We start from the raw sequence: 27,974 nt of genomic DNA, 5'->3' as shown, positions 1-27,974 counted from the left end.
AAGCATTGTGTGTGTGTCTGATCTCGTGAGTCGCGCTCGCTAGCCTTGTATTGTTTTACTATGCTTTGCCAACATTTTTAAAGACATTACTGCCTTCGTGCCCAGCCTCGGGCATCTCGCCCAAGCCTCGCCCTCACACTGCTCAAGAAGCTTGCAAGTGAACGAAAACCGTACCGACATCTTTTCGCCTCCTCTTTTCCAACGCGCCGCTGATCATTTCTGCCTTGCACTTTCGTGAGAAGGCCGATGGCACAGTGTCAGGCTTGGAATAATCTTACTAGATTGGAATAATCTTACTAATGATGCAGTATCACAAACGCCACTGCAAATGTTTGAAAGCTATCTGTAATTTCTTAACATCGTTTATACTACATTATATCATTGTGTTGCAATTGTGTCTTATGTTTTTGCATTTCTTTTCCTGGATCTTCACTTATGGTTTATTTATGAATGGATTTATGATTACTTTTGGAATTACGTTGGCTGTTTCCAACGGACCTTTACTTGTATATTGTATGCCCACCCTGCTAAGGTCTCGTATAAGATCGCAGTATCAATAAAAAAAAATAAGCATTGCCTTTTGAGTGACTTTTTTTTTTTTTTTGCCGAGGCTTTTCAGCACAGCCGGGCTGGTCACATAATCATCGCCGACGAAGTGGTGTGCGCAAATGGTCATTTTTTAGAGGTCTCCAGGCTGTGCGTGATGGCTGACAGGCAGGTATCCAAAGCTAATACGCACCTTCTCGTCTCTGGGAAACGTGTGCGACGGCGTGTTACGACCGACGATGCTGTTATAACAGCAATGTCTGGGCATTTCCTTCCGCCGCGACGAACGCGTCAATACCGAGCGACGACCGCGGGAAGGCGCATGTAGTGGAGCGCCGACGGGGAAGATGTTTCAGAGGGACCACGTGTGAAGATCGCCGAAAGGGGTTAAACAAACGCTGCAAGGGACCGACACCCCCGGAAACACTGCGACGGCTCTGGCCAACCTTGGCCGCGCGTGCGCGCGCAGGTGGGTGTTAAGCCTCAACCAGACGTACGCGCTGGAAAGCGTACGCACGCGCCGCGCTCACTCGACGTCACGTCGCGTCCGATAGAGGAAGAGGGCGCGCACCCAAACGATGCATGAGTTGCCGCGCGTCCCTGCGCGTTTCGTCGCGGCGAAGCAGTGTTGCTAGATTGCCATGTTCAAGACAGCCTAGCCTTCGCTTAACGGCCTTGTTAAGCAATGTATTAAAGATGGCAATAAAACACACTAAGTTCTGACTTAACATGTATCTATATATTTTAAAAAGGTATTTCAGGACTTCTAATGGTTCAGTCAGCTTAACTAATACGAGTATTGTGAACCTGGCTGAACCTGCAGCAGTATCGGCGGTATCGGCATAGCATCACTGGTGTGCTACGCATGCGGCGTCAGGTGTCGAACAGCGCTGCAAGCTTTCGTCCTCTGGTCCTTGTGCTTCATTGAATGTTAAATAATGAGACCACTGTCCAGGAGGAAGAAAGTTTTGCTTACCATGAAAATGATGATGTTGCTGCCAATGTTGAAGAGAAGGCGACGTCAGTACCAGCGGCAACCGCGACGATGGTGGGTGCGGCCCGTGTTTGCAGCACGCAAGCAAGAAGGACTTTACTATACAGCAGTAAGTAACTTTTTTTTTGTGCCTGTGAAACAAGCCAGGTAGTTAGCTGCCGATAACGAAGGCGCGTGCTTGACCGCCGCAGTCGTGGCTGTATTGTCGGTCGGAATGTGAAAAACGGGTCCATGATGGGTTCAGCACGGGGTTGGATTAAGGGGAAATTTTGACAAGTACCAAGTGTAAACTACGTAACATCATACAGTAAACTTTGGTGGCACCTCCATGAAACCGAAGAGGGAAACGGGGCATCGAGGACGGAACCCGGACTGGTCCGTAGGTTGGGGGCTCACCGAGGCCTGCGCGTGCCGGGGCTATCATTCGTCCGCTGTCGCGGATTCTCCGGCACGCTCCGGCCATCATGAAAGGTCTTGTGTAGTGATTTTGCCGCTTAAGTGCCGTACGAGAATTAAGGTGTTGTGAAACTTAAAAAAATATGTCACCAAGACATTTTGTGGGACATATATGGCGGACCTACTGGCCTACTTGCTATGCACAGACGTTAAACCCCCTTATAATTCTCTTTTACATAAAACATATTATCCTCCTCCTACACCGAAATAAGTTTTGGGCACCAACCGGGAAAACCTGTTCGCAGCTAATTTTCCTTTTCTTTGGCAGATGCGCCGTATGCGTGAAGGCGACCACGGCTTCTTCTTCAAGTTTTACCGTATGACGCCTCAGATGTTTGACACATTGTTGGCATTTGTTGTAACGGACCTCACTTCTCAGAACTTCATAAGGGAACCCTTGGAGCCTGCTGAACGGCTGGCAATAGCATTGAGGTACGTATGTATTCAGTTATTCGTTTATAGGGCTTTCACAAGTGGCTCCGTGCCTGTGTTGTACTAAATTAGCCTTCTACAAATGGAGACCTTGAGAGATTAGTTTCGTGCTCACGAATGGTCTGTTTGCTGCACAAAACTACTGGGCATTTAAAGCAAGATGAACTTAGGTACACATCATTCTGTGTTGTCCTTTCTTCTTCTTTTTTCAATTATGTGCCGCATAGCACCTAATATAACTGTCAACTTTTTCTGTACGTCACTTATATCACCTGCAAGATATTGTGACGAGCAGTGCACTGTGAGGTCCGTCTAACTTGAGAAGTAATGCTTCAGCTTGCCTGCCTCGGCATTACAAGTCAAATCAAGGAGCCACCAGAATGGCATTGAATATGGGAGATTGATATACATGTCTAAAAAGAGATTAAAATGTGGGATCAAGTGTGAAAAGGCAACAATGGACCACTTGAAAAAAAATTGCTGAACGAGCAAGGACCATGTTGGTGCACACTACGTACTTTTACGAGAACACTGTTATTCTCTATTCAAGAATGAAAACAGCATATAAAGATTGTATTGGTAGCAGCACTTCAGAACATAAACATTCACCGGTATTGTGGTAACAAATTCGGTATACGGTATTGTGGTAACTAAATATTCACAAACATGTTTTTATGATTTTGTTTCTCTGTGTTACAGTTAGCTGGCATCAGGCCAAGATATCTGTCAGGTTGCGCTTGCATATCGCGTTGGCATTGAAACTGCACGAATGTGCATACATGTCACATGTCGATCCCTCTGGGCACGACTGAAGGATCACTATATGAAGGTAAGCTGAAGCTTTATAGTATAGTGACGAAATGAGGGCATCATCAAAAATATTGTGTGGTAAGGAACCACTGAGCTGATGGAATTATATCATTAGTTTTTAGAAACTTTCATAATGCATCTGAGATGTGCAGTTGGTTGTGTATTTTACCAGGGTATGGGCAAGCTATCTTTAAGTTTTCTGTTATTTTTTAAAGATTGCCAGTTGGCAGATAACATAATTCCAGTCCTTGAGTGGTATTGTTCAGAGAGGGAGACATTACTTGCGCGAGAAGTCTAAACACATATTAAACTAACAAAAAAATTTCACTAATCAACTTAATTACTTCATGCCACATATTGCAATTTACAAATTGTAGCCGCTGTGTTTTCAAGGCGTATACACTCGAAATTTCCAGAATGAGACCAGTTTCGAGAGATGTCCTGTCAAACTCGGCCTAAAACTGCACTTTCTTCCGCTTACTTTTTTTTACAAACTGCTGTTTTATATACTGAAGCACAAAAATAAATCGGAACATCCATGATTTTTTCCCACACTTTGGGAAATATCTCGAAACTAATTTCATCCAAGAGATTGATTTTAAATAAATACACCTTTTAAGATGACCGGCTACATTTTGTAAATTGCAGTGTGTGCCATAAAGTAAATCATTAGGAAGTTAATTCGTAAGCTTTCTTTAATTAGTTGATTACTTGTTTCGATTTCACAAGCTAGTAATGTGTGCTTTTCGAATAATCCAGCTCAAGGACAAGAATTGTGCTATCTGCCACAGGCGATTTTTCTAAATTCCGGAATACTTCAAAAATGATCACCTCGTATACATACTCAGCTATGCACCACGATGGGCGTCACTTCACATCCTAACTGTGTTAAAACAGCATCAGACATTTGCAGACATCGAATAAGCTACTGCATGGTATAATGGAGTAGTGATGATTCTCTGCAACTCTTTTAGGCACCCAGCAGAGCTGAGTGGGAGGAGATAGCCCAAGGCTTTTCCATGCGCTGGCAGTTCCCCAACTGCCTAGGTGCCGTGGACGGCTAACATGTCGCCATTGTTTGCCCTCTGGCAGTGTCTACTTCAACTACAAGGTAACATTACCTTTGTTTACTTGCTTTTGACCGGACGAGCTCATTACTTGAAATGAAATTATGGGGTTTTACGTGCCAAAACCAGTTCTGATTATGAGGCATGCCGTAGTGGGGGACTCCGGAAATTTGGACCACCTGGGGTTCTTTAACGTGCACCTAAATCTAAGTACACGGGTGTTTTCGCATTTCGCCCCCATCGAAATGTGGCCGCCGTGGCCGGGATTCGATCCCGCGACCTCGTGCTCAGCAGCCCAACACCAGAGCTCATTTCTTAGCTGAGCTGGTAATCATTGGCATTTGCATGGGTGGGGATAGCCATTTTCAAATACTCGATGCCAAAGCAGAACAAATGACTGTTGTAAATAGAATTCCCTAAAAAACTAATGGTTCATCTGATTTATGAGCAAATGTTAAGCTTCTGGCTTTATTTTCTATTTTATTCTCCTGATGTTTGTAAATAGGAAGCCGTGCACTAAATGTGCACAATGTCCTCCGACCATACGTTGTGCGCCATGACTATATCGCCATGAAGAATAGAACTAATTACAGTAGTTTCTTACCAAAATGTCTAGCAATTTCTCATAAGAAATAATTGATGCAGTTTATAAGTTCATTACAAAAACACTGAATATGTCACACGTCTGCTTTTGACACTTTTGACTTGCTATAGTTAGCATATATGGTTGTGCTTGCAGTGATCATTAGTACAGCCTTTGTGAGAGTTTCAATGCAGATGAAGTTTAAGCCACCCCAACAAAAATATATCTTCATAAAGACTTGCAGAAACAATAGTCATGTAGTGCATGAAATGTGCAGAAGGGTTCCATAAGCTAGATTATCATGCACTTGTGGAAATTATTTGTTGCTGAACTTGGCCGCTTAGCCAGCCATTGGCTACTTGGCAAGTCCATACCAGTCTTCACTGATTTGCTTGCAAACACCCACATGACATAAAATACACACCACAAAACAGTGATGAGTGTTGCATAAGCAAATTCAAAGATTATGGCAGCATTGATGTTAGCTGTGAGAGCTTAGGTTACCTCTCTTAAAGGGATTCTTGGCATCAGGTGATTAAAGACTGTTCACATGTCAAGTACTTGTACTACTATTGCCAGTTACCATTTATCAACTGTGATTACTTTCGCATCACACAATAAACTTCCATATGCCATAACCATTCACTGACCTGCAAACAACAGAATGGATGCACTTGGTGTGAGACACTTCTTTGTTATATTCCCCCGGTCATACATTTTGACTAAACTTTACGGAAATGATTCTACTGTGATTCCAGGCTTCACACTGACAAGAGCAGCTGCTTTGGCACTTCTATGATTCCGTAGTTATAGAGCAAGATATACCTATATTGTGCTCATTCTGTCTGATGCAGCTGTCATAATTATTCCACTTGTATTGATTGTGTGCATTGCGCTCAACATTGCAGGGCACATTCTCTTTGGTCCTTATGGCCGTGGTCGACAGCAACTGCAAGTACACCCTCATTGATGTGGGAGCTGAGGGTCGCCTCAGTGATGGTGGCACATTCAAAAATTCCGAGTTTGAACGTGCCCTCACTCAAGGAGACTTGGACATACCATCAACCAGTCTGCTTCCTGGCTGTGGAACAAATGCACCATATGCCTTCGTAGGCGATGAGGCTTTTCAGATTCGCAAGGATTTACTTCGTCCTTATCCAGCCAGACAGCTTGACGATGAAAAGCGGGTTTTCAACTATAGGCTAATCCGAGCAAGGTATGTGGCATTCAGTCTTTCAATATCGCATGTAGCCAGAAAAGTTAACAAGATACAAGACCAGTTATCTTAGTTTGTGGAGACCACCGCCACAGTTTTTCCAATAATATATTCTAAAATTTCTATGAGGTTTTTCACGTGTCACTGCATTCATTATAATTTTGTAGGATTTGTATTGTGAGAGACAGCAGAAATTTGTGTTAGTTTGTGTAGTGTTATCGTGGTGCCTTATGGCCAAGCAGAACACGAAAGGTAGAGGATGAACAACAGTGCCACTCGCAACTGTAAGAATTTATTAAAACCACGAGAACACCATAGCCACAAAGCAACCATAGCGTGTGTTTATTGCTATGGCCTATGCAAAGCGTCAAAATGAAAGTATTCTTTAAAACTGGATTATATGTCTCATGGAAAAGGATAAGATGAATGCTTTGTGGTGGTATAAGCGACCGAAAAAAAAGTACATGTCTCTTGATGTTACTGTTATTGTGGTTGGAGAAAATGTGCCGAGTTATGCTGAACATTCCGAAAGTGGGTGTATTTATATCCTTTAACATTACTCTTTATGTGCCAACCACGAGTTATGGCAAAGTGCTATATTTGTTTGTACAGGTATTCTTGCAACTTCGGCATTTAAGGTGCTTGCATTTTTCCCCAGGCGTTGTGCAGAGAACGCATTTGGAATTACAGCAGCCAGATGGAGAATTTTGCTCCGTACCATCCCCCTGCGACCGAAGAATGTGGACTTTATTATCAAGGCTGCTTGTATCCTGCACAATTTTCTCACCGTCCACAACCCACAGTCACACAAGTTTGCCGATGCAGAGGACAGCTTTGGCAATCTCATCACAGGGCAGTGGCGACAAGGTGTGCCAGAAGCATCGGCAAACAGCTCGGAGCCGCACTTCTTCCCAGTCAAGGCAACACATTGCAGGAACTACCTCAGTGATGCGGCAGCTGCCAGGAATATTTTCGCAGCATACTTCTGTAGCAGTGCTGGGGAGGTTCCTTGGCAATGGAATCTGCCTGGGGTATCAAAAGAAGCGGCTGTCAAGCGGCTACAGGAGCAGATACTTCCGACAATTCACTGATGGTGAGCTGTGAAATTTACCAGGGCGAAGCCTCATGCCACTGCTTATTGGTTCATGATAAAAAAAAAAACCTATTCGTTAGATTTACATCACACCTGCAGGCACTGTAATGTTTGGTTTCAAAACAATTTAGCGCCCCTTGTGGCTTGTCTTGTCCTGAAACAATGCTCAGCTGTGTTACGTGCATTTCCACCGCTCGTTGTGCGGTAGAACTCGCACTTGTATTTAACTTCTTAAGTTTCTACCCCCTGTATTATACAGCTATTAGGCAATGATCTCGCACCTTTCTTTCAAACAGCGCTAGGACGGGACGAAGTGAGTACGACAGACAAATCACCTTGTCCTAGCGCTGTTTGTTCCCGTCTTAATGATGTACCAACCAGTCCAAACCAGCACACTCCTTTCTTTCAATGATAATGGTAAGCTGGCACTCATGATTTGTTAATGCATGCTGTATGTGCTCCAACCCATTTTTATTCTTCTGTAAATTTACTTTTTATAATCAAGTTCACCTCTGAGTAAATGACATAGACAAACATATTCTTGCAGAGTTTCTAGAAGCTCACTGCCAATCATGAAGTGGGAAAGGTTACTTCTTTTTCTGTTTGTTTAAAGGAACTACCTGCCGTGGTGGAGTAGTGGCTTTTGCATTTCACTCTCAGCCTGAGTGCATGGGATAGACTCTTAGCTGCATTTTGATGGGGGTGAAATTAAAAAAAAATGCTTGGGTGCCGTGCATTATGTGTCCGTTAGAGAACCCCAGGTGGTCAAAATTAACCAAGGAGCTATTCTGTAGGATTCCACCTAGTGGACTGTCCATTTCGACCGCTGCTGATTGCCTGCAGCTGCATGAGTGAGGAGGAGACAAGTGCCCTCAGCCAGTCTCCTTGCTCATGCAGCTGCAGCCAATCAGCGACAGCCGAATGAAAGTCCACTAGGTGGATGGACTCTTACAGAATGCCCCCCTGGAGCATCCTACTACAGCATGCCTCAATAATATTTTGGTTTTGGCATGTAAAACCCCAGAATTATTTTTAAAGGAATTATGTGACTACACATGACACACCATGTAACGAGCGGATTGGCTGCAAGAAGGTATAAAATGCTGAACATTTAAATTGCATTTTCTGGCCACCCTGAGATGTGGAATCCACACAATGGAATCATGCATGCTAATCGCACGTCCATATCACTAACAAGTCTAGCATGACTGTCTCCTTTTATTGCATGGGAAATTTGGTTTGAGTGAGGCATGCTTAAATTCAATTAGTGGTCACTCTCAACATTAAAGCTCCTGCTTTTACTAAGTGACCGTTCATTTTGCATTAACTCTATATGGCTGGAAGAGGTATACCCATTTTAGTACCTGTGATCAGTTATGGTGAATTATTGATTTCATGATTTATTTGCAAAAAAGGCAGTATATATATATATGCAGGAATACTGTTTATTGCTATTGCTCTTGCCCCCTCTGCCCCGAGAGTAATTCCTGGCTACACCACTGGTGCATATCCAAACACAGAATGACCCTATGTGACCGGGCTCCTAGCGCAAAAAAACATTTATAACACTGAAATTTATAACACCAAATATGACAAAGAAGTCTGGCACGGCGGTGGACGACACGAAGGACGCCGACAGGAAGACACAACTGCGTAGGCTCAGCCAGGCGCACCAGGAACAGCGTCGAGCCCGAGCCCCACTTCAGTAGCGCTGGCAATCCGGCTGCGGAGCTCTGCACGGCGTACTTCTTCTTCCTTACATTTGTTACATTCGTCTTTTCAGGTCCATCGTTTATAACAGTAGGCCTGACCATGTAAGAATACCTCAAAATTATGAGCTGATAAAAGACGTACTATCTAGCTCTAGGATGGGGTAAATTGCCTTTTTTGCAAGAAACAAGCAACATAGGTCATCTCACTGCCATAGGCTTAATCAAGGTGGGTTAATTCCCATTTTGCCCAGGAAAATGTTCGCAATAACAACGCAAACTTACGGCCTTGTCACCATTGTGTCCCTTAAAAAGAGAAGCAACTGAAAATACGGCCAGGCCGTGTCGACAGACTCGACGTCGTCGGCGCCAGCGCCGCTCTTCTGTGACAGTATGCGGCCATTGAAAATTCGCCGGAATTTGTCACGCAGCGATTTCCAACGTTTTTGGATTAACTCCAGGGCCACTGCGCAGATAAACGTAAGTCTGATTAGTACACGATTATTTACGTGCAAAGCTGACAACAAGCTGCAAAATATCGTGCTTACCTTCGCCGTTGAGATTTGGCAGAATGGAGGCCGCTACCTCTCTCCACAGTGTCATTTTTAAATTGCGGTCCTTGTGTTGCTTGTGGGAAGCCATCCAAAGCGGTGGCCGACGCTGTATTTCAGATATCAATACCTCATTATTAATACAGCCGCTACGGCTGGAGACTTCTGCGGTTGCCATGTTATTCTACCAAACGCACGGAACGACCAACACAAAGCACGCAGCTTGCCCGGGCTTGCCTGCACGCCGCGCGAAGAGTCGTTCCGGAAGTCGCGCTCGTTCGCCGTGGTCACGCCATAGGCGTGCTGTGGTCACGTGAGGAGCGCCGCGCGGGCGACGCGGTGGCAGCTTCCGGCGTAGGCGTCGGAAGCTGCCGAAAATGCTAGCAGTGGTAGGGGTCCACGCCGCAACGCGCCCACACGCGACACAGTCTCCGCGCCTGACGCCGTACGCGCCCAGGCGCGATGCGGCGCGTGCGTACGCTTTCCAGCGCGTACGTCTGGTTGGGGCTTTATGACGTCAAATTGCAGCTTCTGCGGGCGGCTGCTTGGAGGCAAGGAGCAACAGAAAATCGCAAAAAAGATCTTTCTCTTTCTTTTTTTCACAGCAGCTTGTTGTATTTGTCATGTTCAACAGTTCAACTTTCGTTCCAACGCAAAAAATCACCCGCCAACTTTTGTGTCCGTATCTCTTTAAGGAACAAGTCGAGCGGATTGCGCGCGCTCTTCCCACTGAACACAAGACGTTTTGTAGCCGTCTTCGACCAGCCAAAATGCATTAGAACATCTACAACTATTCAAGATGGCTACAGAACGTCTTTTATGTAGGTCTTGAGGACGTCCTGCCAAAGACGCCTAGAAGGCATCTTGTTAAGCTGTTTTAAACTATCATCTTGCTAAAACGGCTAGAAAACGTTTTGTAATAACGTCTCGAAGATATCTGTGCGGTTCCTTATTCAGTATAAAATATGCGTTTCGGTGCTTTCCGCTGATTGTTAGATATGTAGCACCCATACTGGCCACACAGCCTTACTTAAAAACATGTACATGCACTGCCTTTCCTTTGGTCTGTCATTTTACCACCTTGTAAGGTATACATTTCCATTAGCTGCACATATGTCGTTGTGCTGTATGTCCAGTAACACGTTCGCCTTTGTGTATACGTATTCACGAAGAAAAAAAAAACATGAAGTAAACGTAAAGAATTGTGCTAGATTGAAGTCAGCATACATTACAAGACCTAAGGCCTCTAACCACGTTAAATGAGAAAACAGAAAAAGTCAAAAATAAATCCAAGGATTGTACGTGCCTAAACTATGAAGCTGACCGTAGGTGGAGACTCCGGATTAATTTTGGGCTACCTGGGATCTTTAAGATACACATCATTCTAAGTACACGATCGTTGTTGGGTTTCGCTCCTATCGTACCCGCGATCTCGAGCTTAGCAGCGCGATGCTGTAGCTACCGTGGCGGGTAACAGAAAACGTGTGCCTACGCTGAGCATGCTGCGCAAATTTAGTGTGAGCGTTAGTTTCAGATAGATGAATAGGTGAGTTCAATGATATATTTTTTGTGGCAGAAGATGGCGCGCAGTAACTCGGGTTTCCACCTGTACGATTTTCTGCAGGCTGTCACAATCGGCGTTTTTCGTATGGTGCTAGTTCAACCTGCACGCCAGCGCGTTATTTGGCAGTTTTTCACTTCTACCGAAATCTGCACATTGAGCTGCATCACAATTCCGCTGTCAGCTGTTCAATCAAGTAGTAAAAAACTACAGTACATCGCAAGTTCACAAATTCCTTATAACGTTTTTCACCGTCGTGTACTCCGAAGTTGTGAGACTGAATCATTCATTTCATCGCTCTTTCAAATTAAATAGCAATATGCGCTCAAAAGCTATAGCTAAAATTGGGGGAAGAGTAGCATATCATGCATTTCATGTAGACGTGTTTGTTTTACCCAATTATTTGCAATCAATTATTAGCACGGCAATTTTAGAAGTGCACCACATATTATAGTAAGCGTTTCCAGAAATTATAATGCTGCAACGTTTATTTGCGACGTATTTGAAACGTTTTGAATGACCTTGCTTTGTATATTTACTTGGAATATTTTTCACAATAGAAGCGCGAACTTAACAATCTCGTAACACTGCACCAAAACCGATATTGCAGTTGCCAGGACTCAGCACAGTTGGTCAGCAGCTCAGTTCAGCCATATACAGCGGATGCTTGGCGGAGAGGGGGGGCTTATGCAAGCGTCTACATTGAGTAGAACGCTTAAAGCGGGCAAATTTGCGTTAGAAATAAGTTTGCAGTCCACGTGCACTTATCACAGCATTTACAAAAGCTCAGCAAAAAATAATCACATTCGATAATTAGCGGTATCTTTCAGAGCCGCGTATACTGAATCTATTTTGTCTGCTTTGGATGAGCTATTCGGTGCACATTACAAAATGGCGATATCGTTTAGTATTCCTATGTCGCAGAGTTGTGAATTTGATAATTTTAAATTTTCGAGAGTCTTCCAAAAGACAGCGCCGACATTAAATCAACATCTGCTTCTAGCACATACTTGATTTTACATTTTATTTTAAATGCAAAAAACGTCATCGAAATCGGCGTAGCGATTGCCGAGAATGTCGATTTCACCATTCCTATGTATCAGGAGCTAACGCTGCAAGCATTGCACATTTCAATGCGGGTGGGCGCTCTACTCGAGCACGTTTCCGGAGTTTCCTTTCTCCGTGCTAACGAAAGGCTAACGGCGCCGCGACTGGCAGACATGGAAGGAGGATCAGATCCATGGAGGAAGGAAAATTCTAGGAGGGAGCGTCACGTGATTCCGCTAGCCTCGGCCAGCCAACCTCCTCTGAAGCCGCCCTTCCCTCTCTCGGGGGCCCTGTGCGCAGCCGTTTGGGTAGGAATAGTCCCTCAAGGTTGCCGGAGCATTCGTGATTGTTTGGTACGTGGTAACTTTTAGTGGCGCCTGCCGTCACAGGCTTGGAGGCCCTATGTGGGTGGTGGTTTTCTGCTACTGCGCGCGGCGTTCTTCGCTTGAAATGCGATGCCTTGAAACGTGGAGCAAGACTGCGGCGCCTGACTTATGAAGACAGAAAAATTTCAAGGCGTCACTTGCGGTTACCATCGCGGTTAGTGGAGTTGCCAACGCTCGCGGATCAAAACCCGTCCACATGCCCCGAGTGCGGTTTATTTTTTTCCCACGTACTCCTTATTAAGTTTCGTCAAATCAGCCGTTGGACACCTCAAGCTGTGGTGCTACATATCTTGCTAATGTTTGACCTGCTGTCTTGCACCAAGGAAGAAGCAAGATGTTTTGAGGGACACTTTTTTGTCGCATTTTTGCCTAATAAAAGGCTCTGGTGTGCGTCTTTCATTATCAGAGAAATAAATGGCATCAGCCTGCATTCTAAACGCCGATGTCGTCGCCGTTTATTCAGATTTACGTGCACTATTTTCTAAGATTGTGTGGTGCGACGACGCTGTTGAGACGCGCCCCGGGGATCCATTTTCGTTATATGATAAATCAAAAGGACGGAATTTGTGCATTATCGAGAGTTTATTCAGCTGTTTTCGAATGCCAGTATAGCTCCACAGCATAATTATGTCCTAGAGTCAAACACTGCCAGGGGACCCTTCTTCCTCTGCTAGTGTGAAACGGTATGAAAACTGAATACATAGCGGCAAGGGAAAAATGTCAGCATTCATTTGCACTTGTGGATTCATTGTGTTGCTGGTGTACTTGTACTATGGAAAGCGCATTTTTATGACCACAGTAATTGTTTCAATCTTTATTCAATGTTTATTGCACCTATAGAAGCCAGAAGATCTCACACAAATACAGAAGGAAGCCACATTTATAATTTAAATGAAGTACATTGCAAAGATAATACACAAAAGAAAATTAAAGGGAAACTGAGACATCCACCGAAATGTAGCAATTGCTACAATGGAAACCCAACCGGGTTCCTCGAAAGAAAGCCTCGCAGTTGAAGAAAAATTCGTCCTGGTCCGGGACTCGAACCCGGGACCACCGCCTTTCCGGGGCAGCCGCTCCACCGTCTGAGCTAACCAGGCGGCTAGCAGATGGCAGGGCGAAGTCGAATCTGTCGACAACTCGAAGCAAAGGCAAGTGTATGACGTAATAGTTCAGCGGAAATCCGCTAGGTGGAGATAAGTAATTAAAGGGAAACTGAGACATCCACCCAAATGTAGCATTTGCTACAATGGAAGCCCAACCGGGTTCCTCGAAAGAAAGCCTCGCAGTTGAAGAAAAATTCATCCTGGTCCGGGACTCGAACCCGGGACCACCGCCTTTCTGGGGCAGCCGCTCTACCGCCTGAGCTAACCAGGCGGCTAGCAGATGGCAGGGCGAAGTCGAATCTGTCGACAACTCGAAGCAAAGGCAAGTGTATTGACGTAATAGTTCAGCGGAAATCCGCTAGGTGGAGATAAGTAATTAAAGGGTAACAACTTGATGAGGGCTAGTTGGTTCATAGTTGAGCGAAGGTATGAAGTAACAGCGCGTAATGAACAAGGACGAGAAAGGAACGAAGACCACAGGACAAGCGCTGACTGCCAACTGAATGTTTAGTACAAGAAAACCAGCCTTTTATACATACTCAATATACATGCACACATCAAACACTCGCTAATCACAATGCCAATCTTTCTTTCAAGAAGTTTATTTCTTTGTCCGATAGTAGAAGAGAAGGCGAACTGACACAATTGTCACCTTCGATGCTAATCCAAAAGACCTCTAAAATTTCTCTTTCCTTCTTAGATTTTCCTTTTCCTATAAATTTCGTTTTATTAAACATCGGAGCGCATGCATGTTTTTTACAATGGTCAGCTAAATGGCTACCATATCCGTTCTTTACGTTGTTGCAGTGTTGTCGAGCACGATCATTGAAACATTGTCCAGTTTGACCAATGTAAACTTTTCCACAATTCAAGGGAATCTGATACACTATATTACTTGTGCAATCAGACAAAAATCGGGTTTTGTGATTGACAGTGCAAGTGGGGGGCCTGTATCTTGGTTTCATGCGTGCACAAATCGAAGACAGCTTGCAAGGGGCGTTGAAAAGCAAGTTGATATTATGCCTATTTGAAACTTTCTTAAGATTGTGTGATAGCTTGTGCACGTACGGAACAACGTGCACTGGTCTCCTGTCTTGATTGTTTTCTTTATTGCCTGGTTCTGTTTTTGCTCTCTGCAGGATTGTCTCACACACAGATGTGATGACATGTTGGGGAAAGCCTGCATCTCTTAACCTTGCCAGCTGATTCATCAGGCTACGCTCACATTCGTGCACGCACGACTTATTTAATGCTGCCTTGATGCACGTGGTGGCTATGCCCCTCTTAATCAGTTTTGTCTGTGCGCTGTCATATGGCAACAAGGTTTTCTTGGATCTAGGCTGATATGTCCAGCATATATGCTTACTTGATGAAAAGTATAGGTTAATGTCAAGGAATTGAATTCTGTTATTGATCGGCAGCTCGTGCGTGAACTTGAGTCCTCCCGAAGATTTGATGAAAATGTCTAGAATGTTATTAACTTGGTGCAGTGAAAGGGAGCAATCGCTGTTCTTCATAACAACTAGGTAATCGTCAACGTACCGGAACACTTGTGTTACAGGCGTGTCTACTAACTTATCGGCGATAGCATTGTCAAGAGATGATAAAAATATGTCACATAAAATCGGAGCTATGGCTGAACCTATACAGATTCCGGTTCGCTGTATGAAATAATGGCTTTCAAATTTGATGACCGTCGAATTAAGATAAAATTCTAAAAGCGCTAAAAAGTTGTTGCTGCTAAGGCCCACAGAATTCTGAAATTTCACTTCCCCAAAATCCTCCATTCTTTCTCGCACAGCTGACATAAGACCATCATGCGGCACTGAATAATACAAGTCCTCGACATCTATTGAAAATGCAGTTTCATCAGTCCCTTGAGATTCTTTGATTGCCAAAATAACTTCACCTGAACTTCTTACCAGGAATGGGTCCTCTAGGTCCAGGAATGGGTACCAGGAATGGGTCCTTCCCTTTAAAACTGAGTGGATGTCTCAGTTTCCCTTAATTAAAGGGAAACTGAGACATCCACCCAAATGTAGCAATTTCCACCCAAATGTAGCAATCCACCCAAACCCGGCTATGCTTCCGCATATGCTGTGGGAGTGCTCAGCACAGTACACACATATTAACACCGCGACCCTCTCATCGAGGCTGCGTGAGGCTCTGTGGAGCTCCGCCCTCGACGACCAAATCTGGGCGACCCAGCACGCCCGTGAGGCGGCGGCGAGGCAAGCCCTCGACGTCCCCTCATGGGAGGCTTAGGGCCGGTCATCATAAAGTGCTGGTTCTACAAGAAAAGTTTATTCCTCCTCCTTAACACAAAACCTGGTGGGACTGCCGAAGTTGATAGATAAAGGAATTGTGTGAGCCATCACGAACATAATTTAACCCTGAGGAAACTTGTGTAGCAGTTTTTCCTGTACTGCGAGTCACAGCAGCTAAATAATACAAGTCATGGTGGCTCAGTGGCAATAGTGCTTCATGAGTGCAAAGTTGCGGGTCTGATTCCCAGATGTAGTTGCATTTCTGTGAGTGCAGAATGCAAATGCGGTTGTGTACTTGAGTTTAGATACATGCCGAGGAACCTCCAGGCAGTCAAAATTAATCCAGATCCCGCCGCTATGGCATCTCTTAGAGCCCATGTATTGCCTTGGAATTTTAACTTATTTCATGATGAGTCAGGTGTATTCTTCCCAGAGTGCTACTTGCCAATGACAGGTTAGAAAGGTTCAGGCACCCTAACTATGCTTTGTCAGTGTGCAGCCAAAGCAAATGACCAACATGAATGCGAGGTTTGTATTTCTCTACACAAGGCACCAGCTTGGTTCACCACGTCAATTGACTGCCATGGCGGCACAGCGCTTGTGGAACTATGCTGTCATGTTCACAATAATGCAACCATTCTAATTCAATAGTATGCCTTTTTGTGCTCTCAGTGATCTAAGCAGTGCCCTGCCTATGATATCACCAAGACCAGTCGGTCCTACACAGTGGATGATTAAACAAAAAGAATATAATCAAGCAAAAGGGATCCTGCTCCTCTGCACAAGGTTGCAGGCACTATCCTCACCTTAGCGGCCACACATTGTTGTGGCAACATTAAAAAAGTCCAGTGTACTGTTCACCTGCCAAATGCAACAGCTCAAGTGGTCCGATTTACCCCTAGCCCTCCAATATATACAACATGATTGATAACCACTGTGTGGTGTTTGCCTGCGAAGCCCTTAAAACAACATGTAGGCCATGCGCTTTGATGTAAAAAATTTCGAGTAGTTGTAAATAATTAGCCAATGATAGTACAAAAATTTACAAGATTTTCTAGATTTATTGGCCCTTGAACTGCGTCAGCTTTGTGTGCTTTTGCCTAATTCTTTCCTGATGGAGACGTTCCGTTGTCATCTTGGCAACGTAGCGCAGTCTCACATCTAGGTACTTATCTATGATTGCCCTCACAAGATGGGATGAGTGGCATTCAAGCGGGTGATTTTCGAGCATGTGCTGATCTAACACTTTAAAGAAGTCCTTGCCGACAAAGGTTGTCATAGTGGCCATTGCAACTTTAGCTGCAAGCCTTTGGGATGGTAGTGGCGAGCACACCAGAGCCCTACGCAGCTCTTTCTCACATTGTCTGCAAATGTTCAGAACATCATTTGAAGCGTAGATCAGTCCACCTCTCGTTTTTCGACGAATCAGGGAATATGCAGGCATGGATGGAGGAGTTGACACCTTTAGTGCAGAAGCACACTGATCGCACTGGAGGTGAAGCAGTAAGCTGCGAACTACAAACCCGGCTATGTGCGCAACAATTGCATCTCCAAGCTCAGACACCCTGCCTGGGTCGGCGGAGTAGTCATGATCTTGTAAAATTGCTTCCGTGACTGGTTCACTGGCTGCAGGGCTTCTCTGAGGTGCAGTGAAGTTAATTACATCGATGGAGGATGGTTTTTCAGAGGAGCTTACAAAGAGAATTTCTATGTGTTCTAATGGCAAGGAATTTCCACCATCAATGTCCTTGACCTCATTGTGAACTATCAGACGCTTGAATGCTGCTGCAAACTGCTTTGCTGTTGGGTTGTCATTGCAGCGCCCAAATGATCTTATTGCAGCAAAAAATAGCTCAAGGTGGTCCTGGCTGAGCTTGGAGGTCGGAAGATATGCCAATAGGCCATTTTCTGTAACCAAGTGGTTGTATAGACGAATGGCATTGTCTAAGCAGACCACAAAGCCAATGAAGCCTGTCTTTCGGTTGGTCTCTATCATTAGTTTACCAGCTGCAGATTCCCTAAGTGAGCAAAAGTAGGCCTTCAGTTCTTCGACATACTCAGTGACACGAGTCACATTTTCAGGACACAGTGGCCTTTTCCAGCCTTCTTGCCTTGGATGCCTTGAATTTAAAATGTCAAATGCGTTGTTGACATGTCTAATAAACTTTTCTGTTGACAAGGAATTTGAAAATTTTGGGATTTTTCGAGCTCTGCATTCACCAAGAGCATCTGCTACCGATTGACTAAACGTTTGAGCCGCCAATGAGACTTCCATGGGCTGGTTTTTCCAATTAACATGTGCCTGTCTAAGTTTGTTTGCCAAATGTAGGCCTTCTGTGTACTCGATTTCATGCAGCTCATCAATGTGTTTCCACAATATGAACTGTTTGTTCGTATCACAATAGCCTTTTTATCAAAAAGGGTGGGCCACAGAAGCTTCAACAAGTGACAGGGATCCAGCATGGCAAAGAGAGGCTTCTTTTTGTCACTGGATGCGGAAAAGAAGCGTCCAGCTCAGTCAGGTCCGTCTTGCAGCCAAGGCTGCGCAGCAGTGACAAATTCGCTGGAGCGGCATCGCAGGTCAAACTCACAATGTGTGCACCTTTTTCGTGAGGGAAGCTAGCAGCTTGCAGCACCAAATTGCGCCTCTGCTCACCACCAAGGCCATCCACTAGAAAGTAGCCAATCGGCAGCTTCCATCTGCCATTGATTGCAACAAGCATTAAAACAAATGCATCTTTGGCAACTGGAAAGCTGTCATCATTGACATCAATGCCCATGTCAACATATCCACGGAACCTTTTTCCATCCCACTCCACATATCTCCGAATGGCAATATCACCCACAACTAGATTGCATAATGTGGAGTGGCCGTGCTTTACCTTCATAGCCAATGCAGTCATTGCCTCTGTTGAAAAGCCAGCAGCCCCATCAATGAATTGATACCATTTACACGGTGTCTTTGGATGCGGGAGGCATGTGTTGAAACAGCTCGTACATATCGGTATTCTCTAGGGGAGTAAAAATGCAAATTCAGTGCAAATGCCCTGAGCTCTGGCGAGTAACCGGGTGACAGTGCTGCACCAGACTTACGTGGCAGTTGACGCATGAGCAAGTCTTTTTTTTTGCTCCACAAAGACTCTGGAACATGGCGACATCCTCATTTCCTAGAATGCGATTGTCAGATGCGAATGGAGAAGGGCTTCGACGAGATCCGACAGATGATAATGCATCTGCACGAGGTTTTCAACCCTCGGGTAAACGATCAACGCCACAAGAAGCCGCGAGTTTATCCACACAGAGAGGCAGCGCTCCAGCAAATGCTACAAGAGGACCAAAATGACCAGAAAACTGAATGATCAAAATGGAGGCATCACCATTTGGCAGTGGAATTGTCGTGGCTTCACTCGCAAGAGACCGACGCTGCTGCAGTATATTACCAAACAAGACACACCACCAGATATAATAGCCTTACAGGAAACAGGAAAATCACCAAGAGTCACCGGATATCACACTCATGCGACAGCAGAAGCACGTACAGCCACACTCACGAGCAAACACCTCACTGCAATAGACCACACTTATGCGGACACGGGAATCGATCACGTTTTCAAGGAAATAGTGCCACAGCGCAGGGGAAACACACGTGTTTTAATACTTAATATATACAGTTCGCCGAAGGGAACGCTGGGACCCCTAGAGAACTTGGTGCAGCAAGCGAGGCAGCTAGCTGGACAAAACGGCCTCCTCATCTTAGGCGACTTCAACGCGGCGCACGAGGCGTGGGGGTACGTCAGACATACCAAAAAGGGAACGTCCTTGTACAACGTCATACAACACCACCGACTTACGATAGTGACGGATCCGACATATTCAACGAGAGTAGGCAACAGCACGGCCCGCGACACCTGTCCCGATCTTGCGCTCGCGTCCAGACTTCGGATCGTCGAGTGGGAAAACACTAACGAGACGCTAGGGAGCGACCACTTCATATTCGACATCTCGCTACACGTGGGAAACTTCCCAAGAAGAAAGATACGCTCCACCAAAATCACGGAATGGGCAAACTTCCGGAGCGAAAGATAAACTCAAGAAGCCCAAGCGATAACCGATCTAGAGGCCTGGATTAGAGAACTGCAGGAATCGGTAGCCAAACACTCCAAGGAGGTTGCACGCACCACGGAGAATCCGGCAGTGGATCCGCGCCTCTTACACATGTGGGAAGCGCGCCACAGTCTGCTTAGAAGATGGCGAAGGCGGCGGCACAACCGTAAGCTAAAAATACGCATCGCGAAACTAAAGGACGAGGCAGAGCGCTACGCAGAGCAACTTGCACGACAGAACTGGGACCATTTCTGTAACTCCCTCTAAAGAACGCTGGGCACTGCGAAGACGTGGACCATACTCAGACATCTCCTAGATCCGACCCAGAGCAAGAGATAAAGCAAGCACACGATGAGCCGAGTACTGCACAACTTCGGAGGCACAGACGATCAGCTATTGTGTGCCTTACAAAGTAGATATATTGGTCAGCCGATACTTGGTGCAAAGCCAGCGGCTGACTACGCCAGACTCGAAAACAGCGAGCTCGACCGGGACATAACGCGTTCTGAAGCTGACACGAGCGATCGCAAGACTCACTCGAAACACCACTACTGACAAGGATGGAATCACCAACAAGTTGCTACGTAACCTGGACCATTCAACCGTGCAGGCAATACTGGAACTCTTAGATGCACACTGGAGCAGAGGGACATTACCCCCGGAATTCAAGCATGCGGAGATTGAAATCGAGGGTTCGACGGAAGCCCGTCTGGTCGGGATGAAACATGAAGCAACAAAACGACAGACACCGACCAAAATAAAAGCTAAAAAATAATAAAAACTGATTAAAAGACGTTTCGGCTTCGCTACGGAAGCCTTGTTCACAATGGGGTGAAGGAAAATTCGTTGCAGCTTATGTACTCTTGAGCACGTGACGCAGACAGCGTGTGTACGACTGGGGGAGGGTTCCCTCACTTCGATTGAGCGTGTGACGTGTTTTTTGTATCTCCAGCGACTCTAGATAGAGACGTGATTTCAAGTTTCTTTCTTGGCCGATAATTCTTGACTTTTCCCAGTCAATCTTGTGGCCTGTTGCATCCGTATGTTCGGCAAGGGCATTCGAAACTATTCGTTTCTTCTCGACATCGTTCTGATGCTGCCGCAGTCTCTGTTTGAAGTTGCCCGATTCACCGATGTACGCGTAGTCGCAATCTGCGCAGGGTATCTTGTAGACCACGCCAGGAAACGATTCTCTCGGAAGCTTGTCCTTACCGCCCACGAGTGCGTGCCTCAGCTTACACACAGGCACGTGTGCAACCTCAACGTCATAAGTGCGCAGCACACGAGACAATGCCTCGCTTATCCCAGGAACGTAGGGTATGGCAGCACGTTTTCTAGGTCGGGGATTAGCCGGTCGGACGGAATCAGATAGGCGGTGTTCCACAGCATTCAAAAACGAAGTGGGATAGCCGCTTGCCGAGAGATCGCCACGCACGTGGTCCAAGTCTGTGGTACGGCCTTCTGCTTCGGTGCAAATGCGGTTCGCACGGTTGAACAGGGAGGCAACAACCGACCTTTTGTGAACCTAAACTTTCATTCCGTTCATCCGGACGCTCACAAAAGGTCAATAAACCGCTACCGGCGGACGCGCAGTCGCTTCGTTCCTTACATTTATGGTGCCGAAACCCGGGAGACGACTGGCGTCCTGCACCGACGATGGATCGACTGCGACGCAGCAGAGGCGTACTTCGAGCCGCTGCTACAAGGCTCATCTCGTCCGCTACCGAAGCGCTACAAGCCGAGCATCCTTCGCCATCCGACCTGCAAGTTATTCTGGATGACCTGCAGGACAAGGACTCGGCACTAGCAGCGCTCAACGAGATGATTGCCGACCTCATGGACGATGGTGACGAGTATGAGGCGGAAGCCACCGTCGCTCTGGAGTACCACGACAAGATCCGCAACACCATGAGCCGGGTCCGCTTCATTCTGAATTCTGCTGCAAGAGCCGGAGACAGCGCCACACAGAGCGTTCTGAGCGACACCGCCACCCAAGGCGTCTCCACTCAAGCAAGTTCCCGAGCACCGTTACACCGAGTTGCCCTACCGAAACTACAGGTACCCGTTTTCTCCGGTGAACTTCGCGAGTGGCAGGGCTTCTGGGAACATTTCGAGGCCACGATCCATAACAACCGCGAGCTGTCCGACATCGAGAAATTTTCGTACTTAAGATCATACTTAACCGGAACAGCGAAGCGTGCAATCGAAGGTGTGCGTCTGGCGGAAGCGAACTACGCTGTAGCAGTGAAATTGCTCCAAGAGAGGTTCGGCCGTCATACCGCCCTCGTTGACGACCACATCGACTGTTTACTTGCCATTGCGCCCATTGATCGCTCTTCTCAAGTATCGCAGCTGCGGGAACTCTACGAAGAGGTGCACTTTCGTACAAGCTGCCTCGACAGCCTCGGCGTTCCAGCGTCAGAATACGCGGTCATCCTTCATCGCGTTCTTATGCGATCGCTTCCCGAAGATATCGCTATTCTCTACCGTCAACGCATGAAGGAGACTGAGCCCGATGACGGGGCTACTCCGAGGTCGCGGCAAGAGGAGGTGAGAAAGGTCATGAAGTTCCTGCAGGTGCAAGTCGAGAGCAGAGAAGAGAGCCACGCCTCCCGTTCAAGGTGCCTACCGAAAACTACCTCCGCGGGACAAGGGCGGTGCCGACCTTGTCTACCACCGCCGGTACCGTCAGCATTAGCCTTGGCCGCAGGATCAGCATCGAACGAGCATCCCTGCTGTGTACTGTGTGATGACCGTGACCACACCATAAAGGACTGCCACGCCACTTTGTCAGCCCACGAGATCAGACGCCGGCTTGCTGGAAAGAACTGTTGTTTTAAATGTGGCAGAGAGGGCCATGTAGCACGAATGTGCCGCAACGCCGCGTGGATCAAGTGCAAGTTATGCTCGAAACGTCACCTTTCCGTACTTTGCGCCATATGGAACCAAGATCGCAACTACCCGTCTCCGGAGAGCAGGGATCCACTTGTCCACCATGATCCAACGAAAAGTGTCAAGCCGCCAGTGACAAGTGCTCCAGCTAGTAGTGATATGTCTGCACCTGTCTTGATGCAAACGGCCACAGTTTGGGCGTCCGGAAAACACAATTCCGTGTTAGTTCGACTACTGCTTGACACCGGCAGCCAGAGAACCTTTATTCGACGCGACCTGTCCAAAAGGCTCGACCTGCCTTCCCTCGGGACAGAAGACCTCTCTCTCTGGACGTTTGGCACTTCTAAGTGTTCCCGCCCTTACAGCTGTCGAAGTGTCAAGCTCGAACTTCATAGTCGGTTCGACTCACGTAGCGTCACCGTAGATGCGTTGGAGGTACCGGAAGTCTGCACCGTGAAGACTCCAGCCATCGGACCAGATCTCCTCGCACAGTTGCGTGAACGCAAGATGTTTGTCGCAGATGATAATCGACTGGGCGATCGGCCGATACCGACAATCAGTGTCCTTATAGGATCAGATTGCTATTGGCGCATAGTGACCGGAAGAATAGAACGTCTACGCAGCGATCTATGCGCGGTTGAGACGGTCTTCGGTTGGCTAGTGCAAGGCGTCTACCCAGTAAGGCCCGCCAATGCCTTGCCTAATTGGAACTGCAGCGCATCTGCCCTATTCCTTGCGTGTGAGCGGAATGGGCAAGCCAAACCTGACATTGCTGACCCGACGGAGATGTGGCGACTCGATGCAATAGGGATAACCGACCCTCAGGATACCGCTGGAGTTTGTGACCAAACGGCAATGACTCAGTTCACACAGTACGTGCACAAGGAAGCTGGACGTTACGTGGTTCCTCTGATGATAAGGCACCAGGGAAGACTGACTAGCACCAATCGAAGTGTCGCCGAAAACCGGCTCAGACGCCAGCTTCAGCGCTTCGACGGACAACAGGAGCTACTCCAGGAGTATGACCGCACCATCAGTGAGTACTTCAAAGAAGGTCACGCCGAACGTGTCGACACCTCTCGAGAACCCGAAGCGACGGTTTACTACCTTCCGCACCATGCAGTCATCCGTCGGGAAGCTATCACTACGAAGATACGCGTAGTGTTTGACGCCTCTTCCCATGAACGGGGCGAGTCATCGCTCAACGATATCTTGGACAAAGGGGTGAAACTTGGTGCCGAGCTCTTGCAACTGCTTGTACAGTTCAGGATGAACCCAATTATCCTGACAGCGGACATCCGGAAGGCTTTCCTTCAAATTTCAATCCGACCTGAAGACCGCGACGCTCTCCGCTTTCTATGGGTTGACCGACTGCCCGGCGACGAGGGGAAAATACCTTCCATCGTCGAATGGCGAATGACTCGTGTGCCCTTCGGAGCGTCGTCTAGCCCTTTCCTTCTATCTGCTACTTTGCAGCATCACTTCGAAATGTGGAAAAGGGCTCAGCCAATAATAGCTACACGCCTAAAGACATCATTCTACGTGGACGACCTCGTCATAGGAGCTTCCACTGAAGAAGAGGCCCTCGAAATCTACCGTGCTGCATTAGCCATCTTAGCAGATGCAAGTATGGAGTTGAGAAAGTGGTGCTCCAACTCCAGCGTTCTTTGCCATCAATTCCTGAAGGACAACACTTCTCTCGACACCATTGGAGAAGCCAAAGCAACAACAAAGCTGCTTGGCTTAGTATGGGACCGCGAAGCTGACGATATCGTGCTTACCACCAAAGCCGTTTCCGAGTATGTCGCTGCGCACTCAGCCACGAAACGCACCATTCTGCAGTCATTCGCAAGAATCTATGATCCTTTAGGTCTTATGGCTCCGTTCATCATTCGAGCGAAATTATTGTTCCAGCAGCTGTGGCGTAGGAACTCACCGTGGGATGAGCCATTACCGGAAGACGTCGAGAAACAGTGGGAAGGCTGGACATCCGAACTACCAACGCTCTCCTCGCTGCGAATTCCACGCTGCGTCATCTGTCACAATCCGCGACAGATTTCACCGTTTGAACTTCACCTGTTCTGCGATGCAAGCCCACTGGCATACGGCGTAGCCGTCTACATGCGCTACGAGATCAGAGGAGGAACAGTTAAGGTTCAGCTGCTCATGAGCAAGTGCAGGGTCGCACCGCTGAAGACTACCTCGCTGCCACGCCTAGAGCTGCTTGCGTGCCTGTTGGCTGCCAGGCTTTGGAACTACCTCCGAGGAATTCCAGAGACATCCAGCTGTCAGGGCGTGTTTTGGAGCGACTCATCGATAGCCCTACACTGGATTGCTGCTGACGCGAGACGTTGGGAGACTTTCGTGAGAAACCGTGTTCTCGAAATCCAACGCTTGACTTCGGGGTATTCTTGGAGGCACTGTGCAGGCACCGACAACCCAGCAGATTTGCTCACGCGTGGAGTAGCAGCCCAGTTATTGACGCGCAAGTTTTGCTGGTGGACCGGTCCTACGTGGTTGTCACAGCCCCATTTGCAATGGCCTGCGAATATTTGTTCTGCTCCTTCACCGGAGGCCCTTTCTAGCGAGACCAGTGAAGAGATATCCGCTTGCCCCACCGCAGTAGTGGTACTCTCGTCGCCCCCACACGAGCCATTGCTTGAGGTTGCAAGCTTTGGACGCCTCTCCCGATTACTGCGAGTAACGGCTTGGATCATGCGGTTTCGTCGGAACGCTTCGCAGAACATGCCATCTTGTACCGGACCACTTACGGCGTCAGAGTTGCACCAGGCGGAGATGTATTGGTTGAGGCATGTCCAACACTCCGCATTCGCAATCGAAGTCAAGGCCTTGGAGGAAGAACAACGAGTTCCCAACACCTCCAGTGTGCTGACGCTACAGCCGTTTCTCGACCGTGACAGACTACTTCGTGTAGGAGGCCGACTGCAGCAGCTTAACGACCGAGAGGAATTGAAGCATCCGATCTTGCTTCCTTCAGATCACCGGTTCACCGACCTCTTGGTTGATGCAACACACGTAAGGCTCCTACATGGAGGAGTTCAGCTCACCCTCCTGGACCTTCGGGAACGCTTTTGGATCCTCAAGGGGCGTCGCACAGTGAAGCGCGTTCTGAAAGCGTGCTTAGCATGCCGCCGACGGCGCCTACTTCCCGAAGCTGCCCCTGTAGCACCCTTGCCAAGGGAAAGAATTAGTGAAGCAACACCGTTTGAAGTGGTGGGAATTGACTTCTGCGGGCCACTCTATTGTCGTGCTGAATTACCATCCACTGTAAAAGTGTACATCGTTGTTTTTTCTTGTGCTGTGACGAGGGCAGTACACCTGGAGCTCACCACAGATAGGAAGCTCACCACAAGCAGGAAGAAAATGAGGAGCCATTCCACCCTCTGAAGGCGGATGACCAGCGAAGCTGTAGCAAATCACACGGTATTAAACGTCTTCACTCAGTGAAAATCATGGCAAAATTTTCCGGTCAGGATTTGGATATGTCTACCATCAGCGCTCCAGCCCATACATTCCCTGGCGTATTAAAGAAAATGTCGCAGTTTCGTCCGAAAGGCGAAGATTCGATTGCGATAGCAAATTAGTAGAGAGCTATACGAAGCAAGGATAGTAGTTTAATGGGCCACATAAACTTGTAAACATTCGCCTACTAACTAAATAGACAAGCATGGTGTCACGCGCGCACATGTAAACATGAACGCATCTCGCTCGATGACCGCGGAAACTCGCTGTCAGAACGCTGGAGTAAGGAGGCGCAGCTATAGCCGCGAGCGAATTGACCTTCGTGCCGCCTCTCGCTTCAAAGCGAACTAAACGTCGAAAACACAGCGCATACGAAGTTAGCGGCTCTAGCTGAACATTGTTCACGTCGCAAATCGCTTTGAAGAGGAGGCCCGCGCGGGTGCGCACTTTTTCCACGTCGCAGATCGCTTTCGAGATACGACACCCACGCGGCCGCCGCCGGAGCAAGACGACCCCCCCATCCCCCCGTGCCTGACGCGCGACACAAGCAGCGCGCTTCCGCCCCGCCTTTTCCCTCGCGCGCGCGAGATTGAGCAGCAAGCGTCTGCTGACCCTGGCAAGCTTTCACTCGCACACACAGCGTACCGCCGGCACGCGGCGACGATGTTACCGTCTTTGGACTTTATACGGAACCTCACAACGACATCGATGACCACGGCAGAAGTTCTCTTGGAGTGTCCATATAATTGCTATCACAATATAATTTATCCACTCATTTCATTATACATTGTCTCACTCATGCCTGAACCTTGGATTAATACGACCTTAGGCCATTAATGAGACCTTAATACGGTTTCTATCTTGGCGTGCACAATCTGCTAACGCGGTAAGTCATCACCACGAGTGAGCTTGTACACACAAGATGCCTCCATTTTTCCGCAAGCAAGGTGAACCGATATCACCTCTGCTTATCGTTCAAGCACTCACCACGTTCACACTCACTTCCACTCACAAGCACTCTCATGCTCACTCTCACCTGCACTCACACTCACGTTCACACTCACCTCTATACACCCAGAAGCCCTCACCACGTTCACACTCATAGCACTCAGTCACATTCACACTCAAGAAGTATTCGATAAGCTTAAGAGATTGCTTCTCAGTCAGACCGTACTGGCACACTACGACGAACAGAAGGAGCTTCTCGTCTCATGTGACGCTTCACCGTACGGCATCGGAGCTGTTCTGTTTCAACGTGATGACCAGAATAAAGAGGCGCCAATCGCTTTCGCATCTCGTATGTTTCTTGATGGTTGGTCACTCATCTCCACGTGGCGTCCTTCTGCAGGAGCTGGTAGAGACAGCTGGCAATTGTTGCCCTGTTCTTCAAAAATCTGTCAGAAAGCCAGCATTCCGAGAAATAATTGAAGTGCTTGCTTGCAGTTTGGTGCTGGAGCCTCTGTTATAGCTCGGACTTTCTCTTCATTGGTGTGGACGCCGGTCTCGTCGATTCGGTGTCCCAGAAAATAAACTTGTCGCACTGCAAAACAGAACTTGTTTTTGCCGAGCCGAAGGTTGTACTTGCGCAGCCTCTTGAGGACTTCTTCCAGTCTCTCGATGTGTTCCGTGGCGTCTTTCCCACTGATGATCACGCCATCTAAGTACGCGCCT

At 47.3% G+C, this 27,974-nt stretch overlaps 2 protein-coding genes and 1 non-coding gene across 3 annotated transcripts; 2 read left to right on the top strand and 1 right to left on the bottom strand.

Annotated features, from left to right (window-relative positions):
• The first annotated feature begins 1,042 nt into the window (after positions 1–1,042).
• On the top strand, positions 1,043–4,319 carry LOC125940561 (uncharacterized). The gene is made up of 4 exons (XM_049656883.1): positions 1,043–1,649; positions 2,265–2,432; positions 3,132–3,257; positions 4,213–4,319. The coding sequence occupies exons 1-4, from the start codon at positions 1,485–1,487 to the stop codon at positions 4,300–4,302; spliced, it is 549 nt and encodes a 182-aa protein (XP_049512840.1). The 5' UTR covers positions 1,043–1,484; the 3' UTR covers positions 4,303–4,319.
• A 1,438-nt stretch (positions 4,320–5,757) lies between these two features.
• LOC119431883 (uncharacterized) lies at positions 5,758–7,293 on the top strand. The gene is made up of 2 exons (XM_037699326.2): positions 5,758–6,104; positions 6,763–7,293. The coding sequence occupies exons 1-2, from the start codon at positions 5,818–5,820 to the stop codon at positions 7,193–7,195; spliced, it is 720 nt and encodes a 239-aa protein (XP_037555254.1). The 5' UTR covers positions 5,758–5,817; the 3' UTR covers positions 7,196–7,293.
• Positions 7,294–13,754: 6,461 nt separating this feature from the next.
• Positions 13,755–13,828, bottom strand: Trnas-aga (transfer RNA serine (anticodon AGA)). The gene has a single exon. It is a non-coding gene; the product is annotated as a tRNA-Ser (tRNA).
• Positions 13,829–27,974: the final 14,146 nt, after the last annotated feature.

The sequence above is a fragment of the Dermacentor silvarum genome, chromosome 10 (assembly GCF_013339745.2).
Source record: "Dermacentor silvarum isolate Dsil-2018 chromosome 10, BIME_Dsil_1.4, whole genome shotgun sequence".
Taxonomy (NCBI): domain Eukaryota; kingdom Metazoa; phylum Arthropoda; class Arachnida; order Ixodida; family Ixodidae; genus Dermacentor; species Dermacentor silvarum.
Note: the sequence above shows the minus strand (reverse complement) of the source record. Positions and strands in the feature narration are given on the sequence as shown.

What these genes read in the sequence shown, in the direction of transcription:
- LOC125940561 (XM_049656883.1), top strand. Translation starts at nt 1,485, where the DNA reads ATGAGACCACTGTCCAGGAGGAAGAAAGTTTTGCTTACCATGAAAATG. An exon ending in TGGCAATAGCATTGAGGTAC is followed by an intron (nt 2,433 to 3,131) that starts GTATGTATTCAG and finishes TGTTACAGTTAG; the next exon opens with CTGGCATCAGGCCAAGATAT. An exon ending in TGAAGGATCACTATATGAAG is followed by an intron (nt 3,258 to 4,212) that starts GTAAGCTGAAGC and finishes CAACTCTTTTAG; the next exon opens with GCACCCAGCAGAGCTGAGTG.
- LOC119431883 (XM_037699326.2), top strand. Translation starts at nt 5,818, where the DNA reads ATGGCCGTGGTCGACAGCAACTGCAAGTACACCCTCATTGATGTGGGA. An exon ending in TATAGGCTAATCCGAGCAAG is followed by an intron (nt 6,105 to 6,762) that starts GTATGTGGCATT and finishes ATTTTTCCCCAG; the next exon opens with GCGTTGTGCAGAGAACGCAT.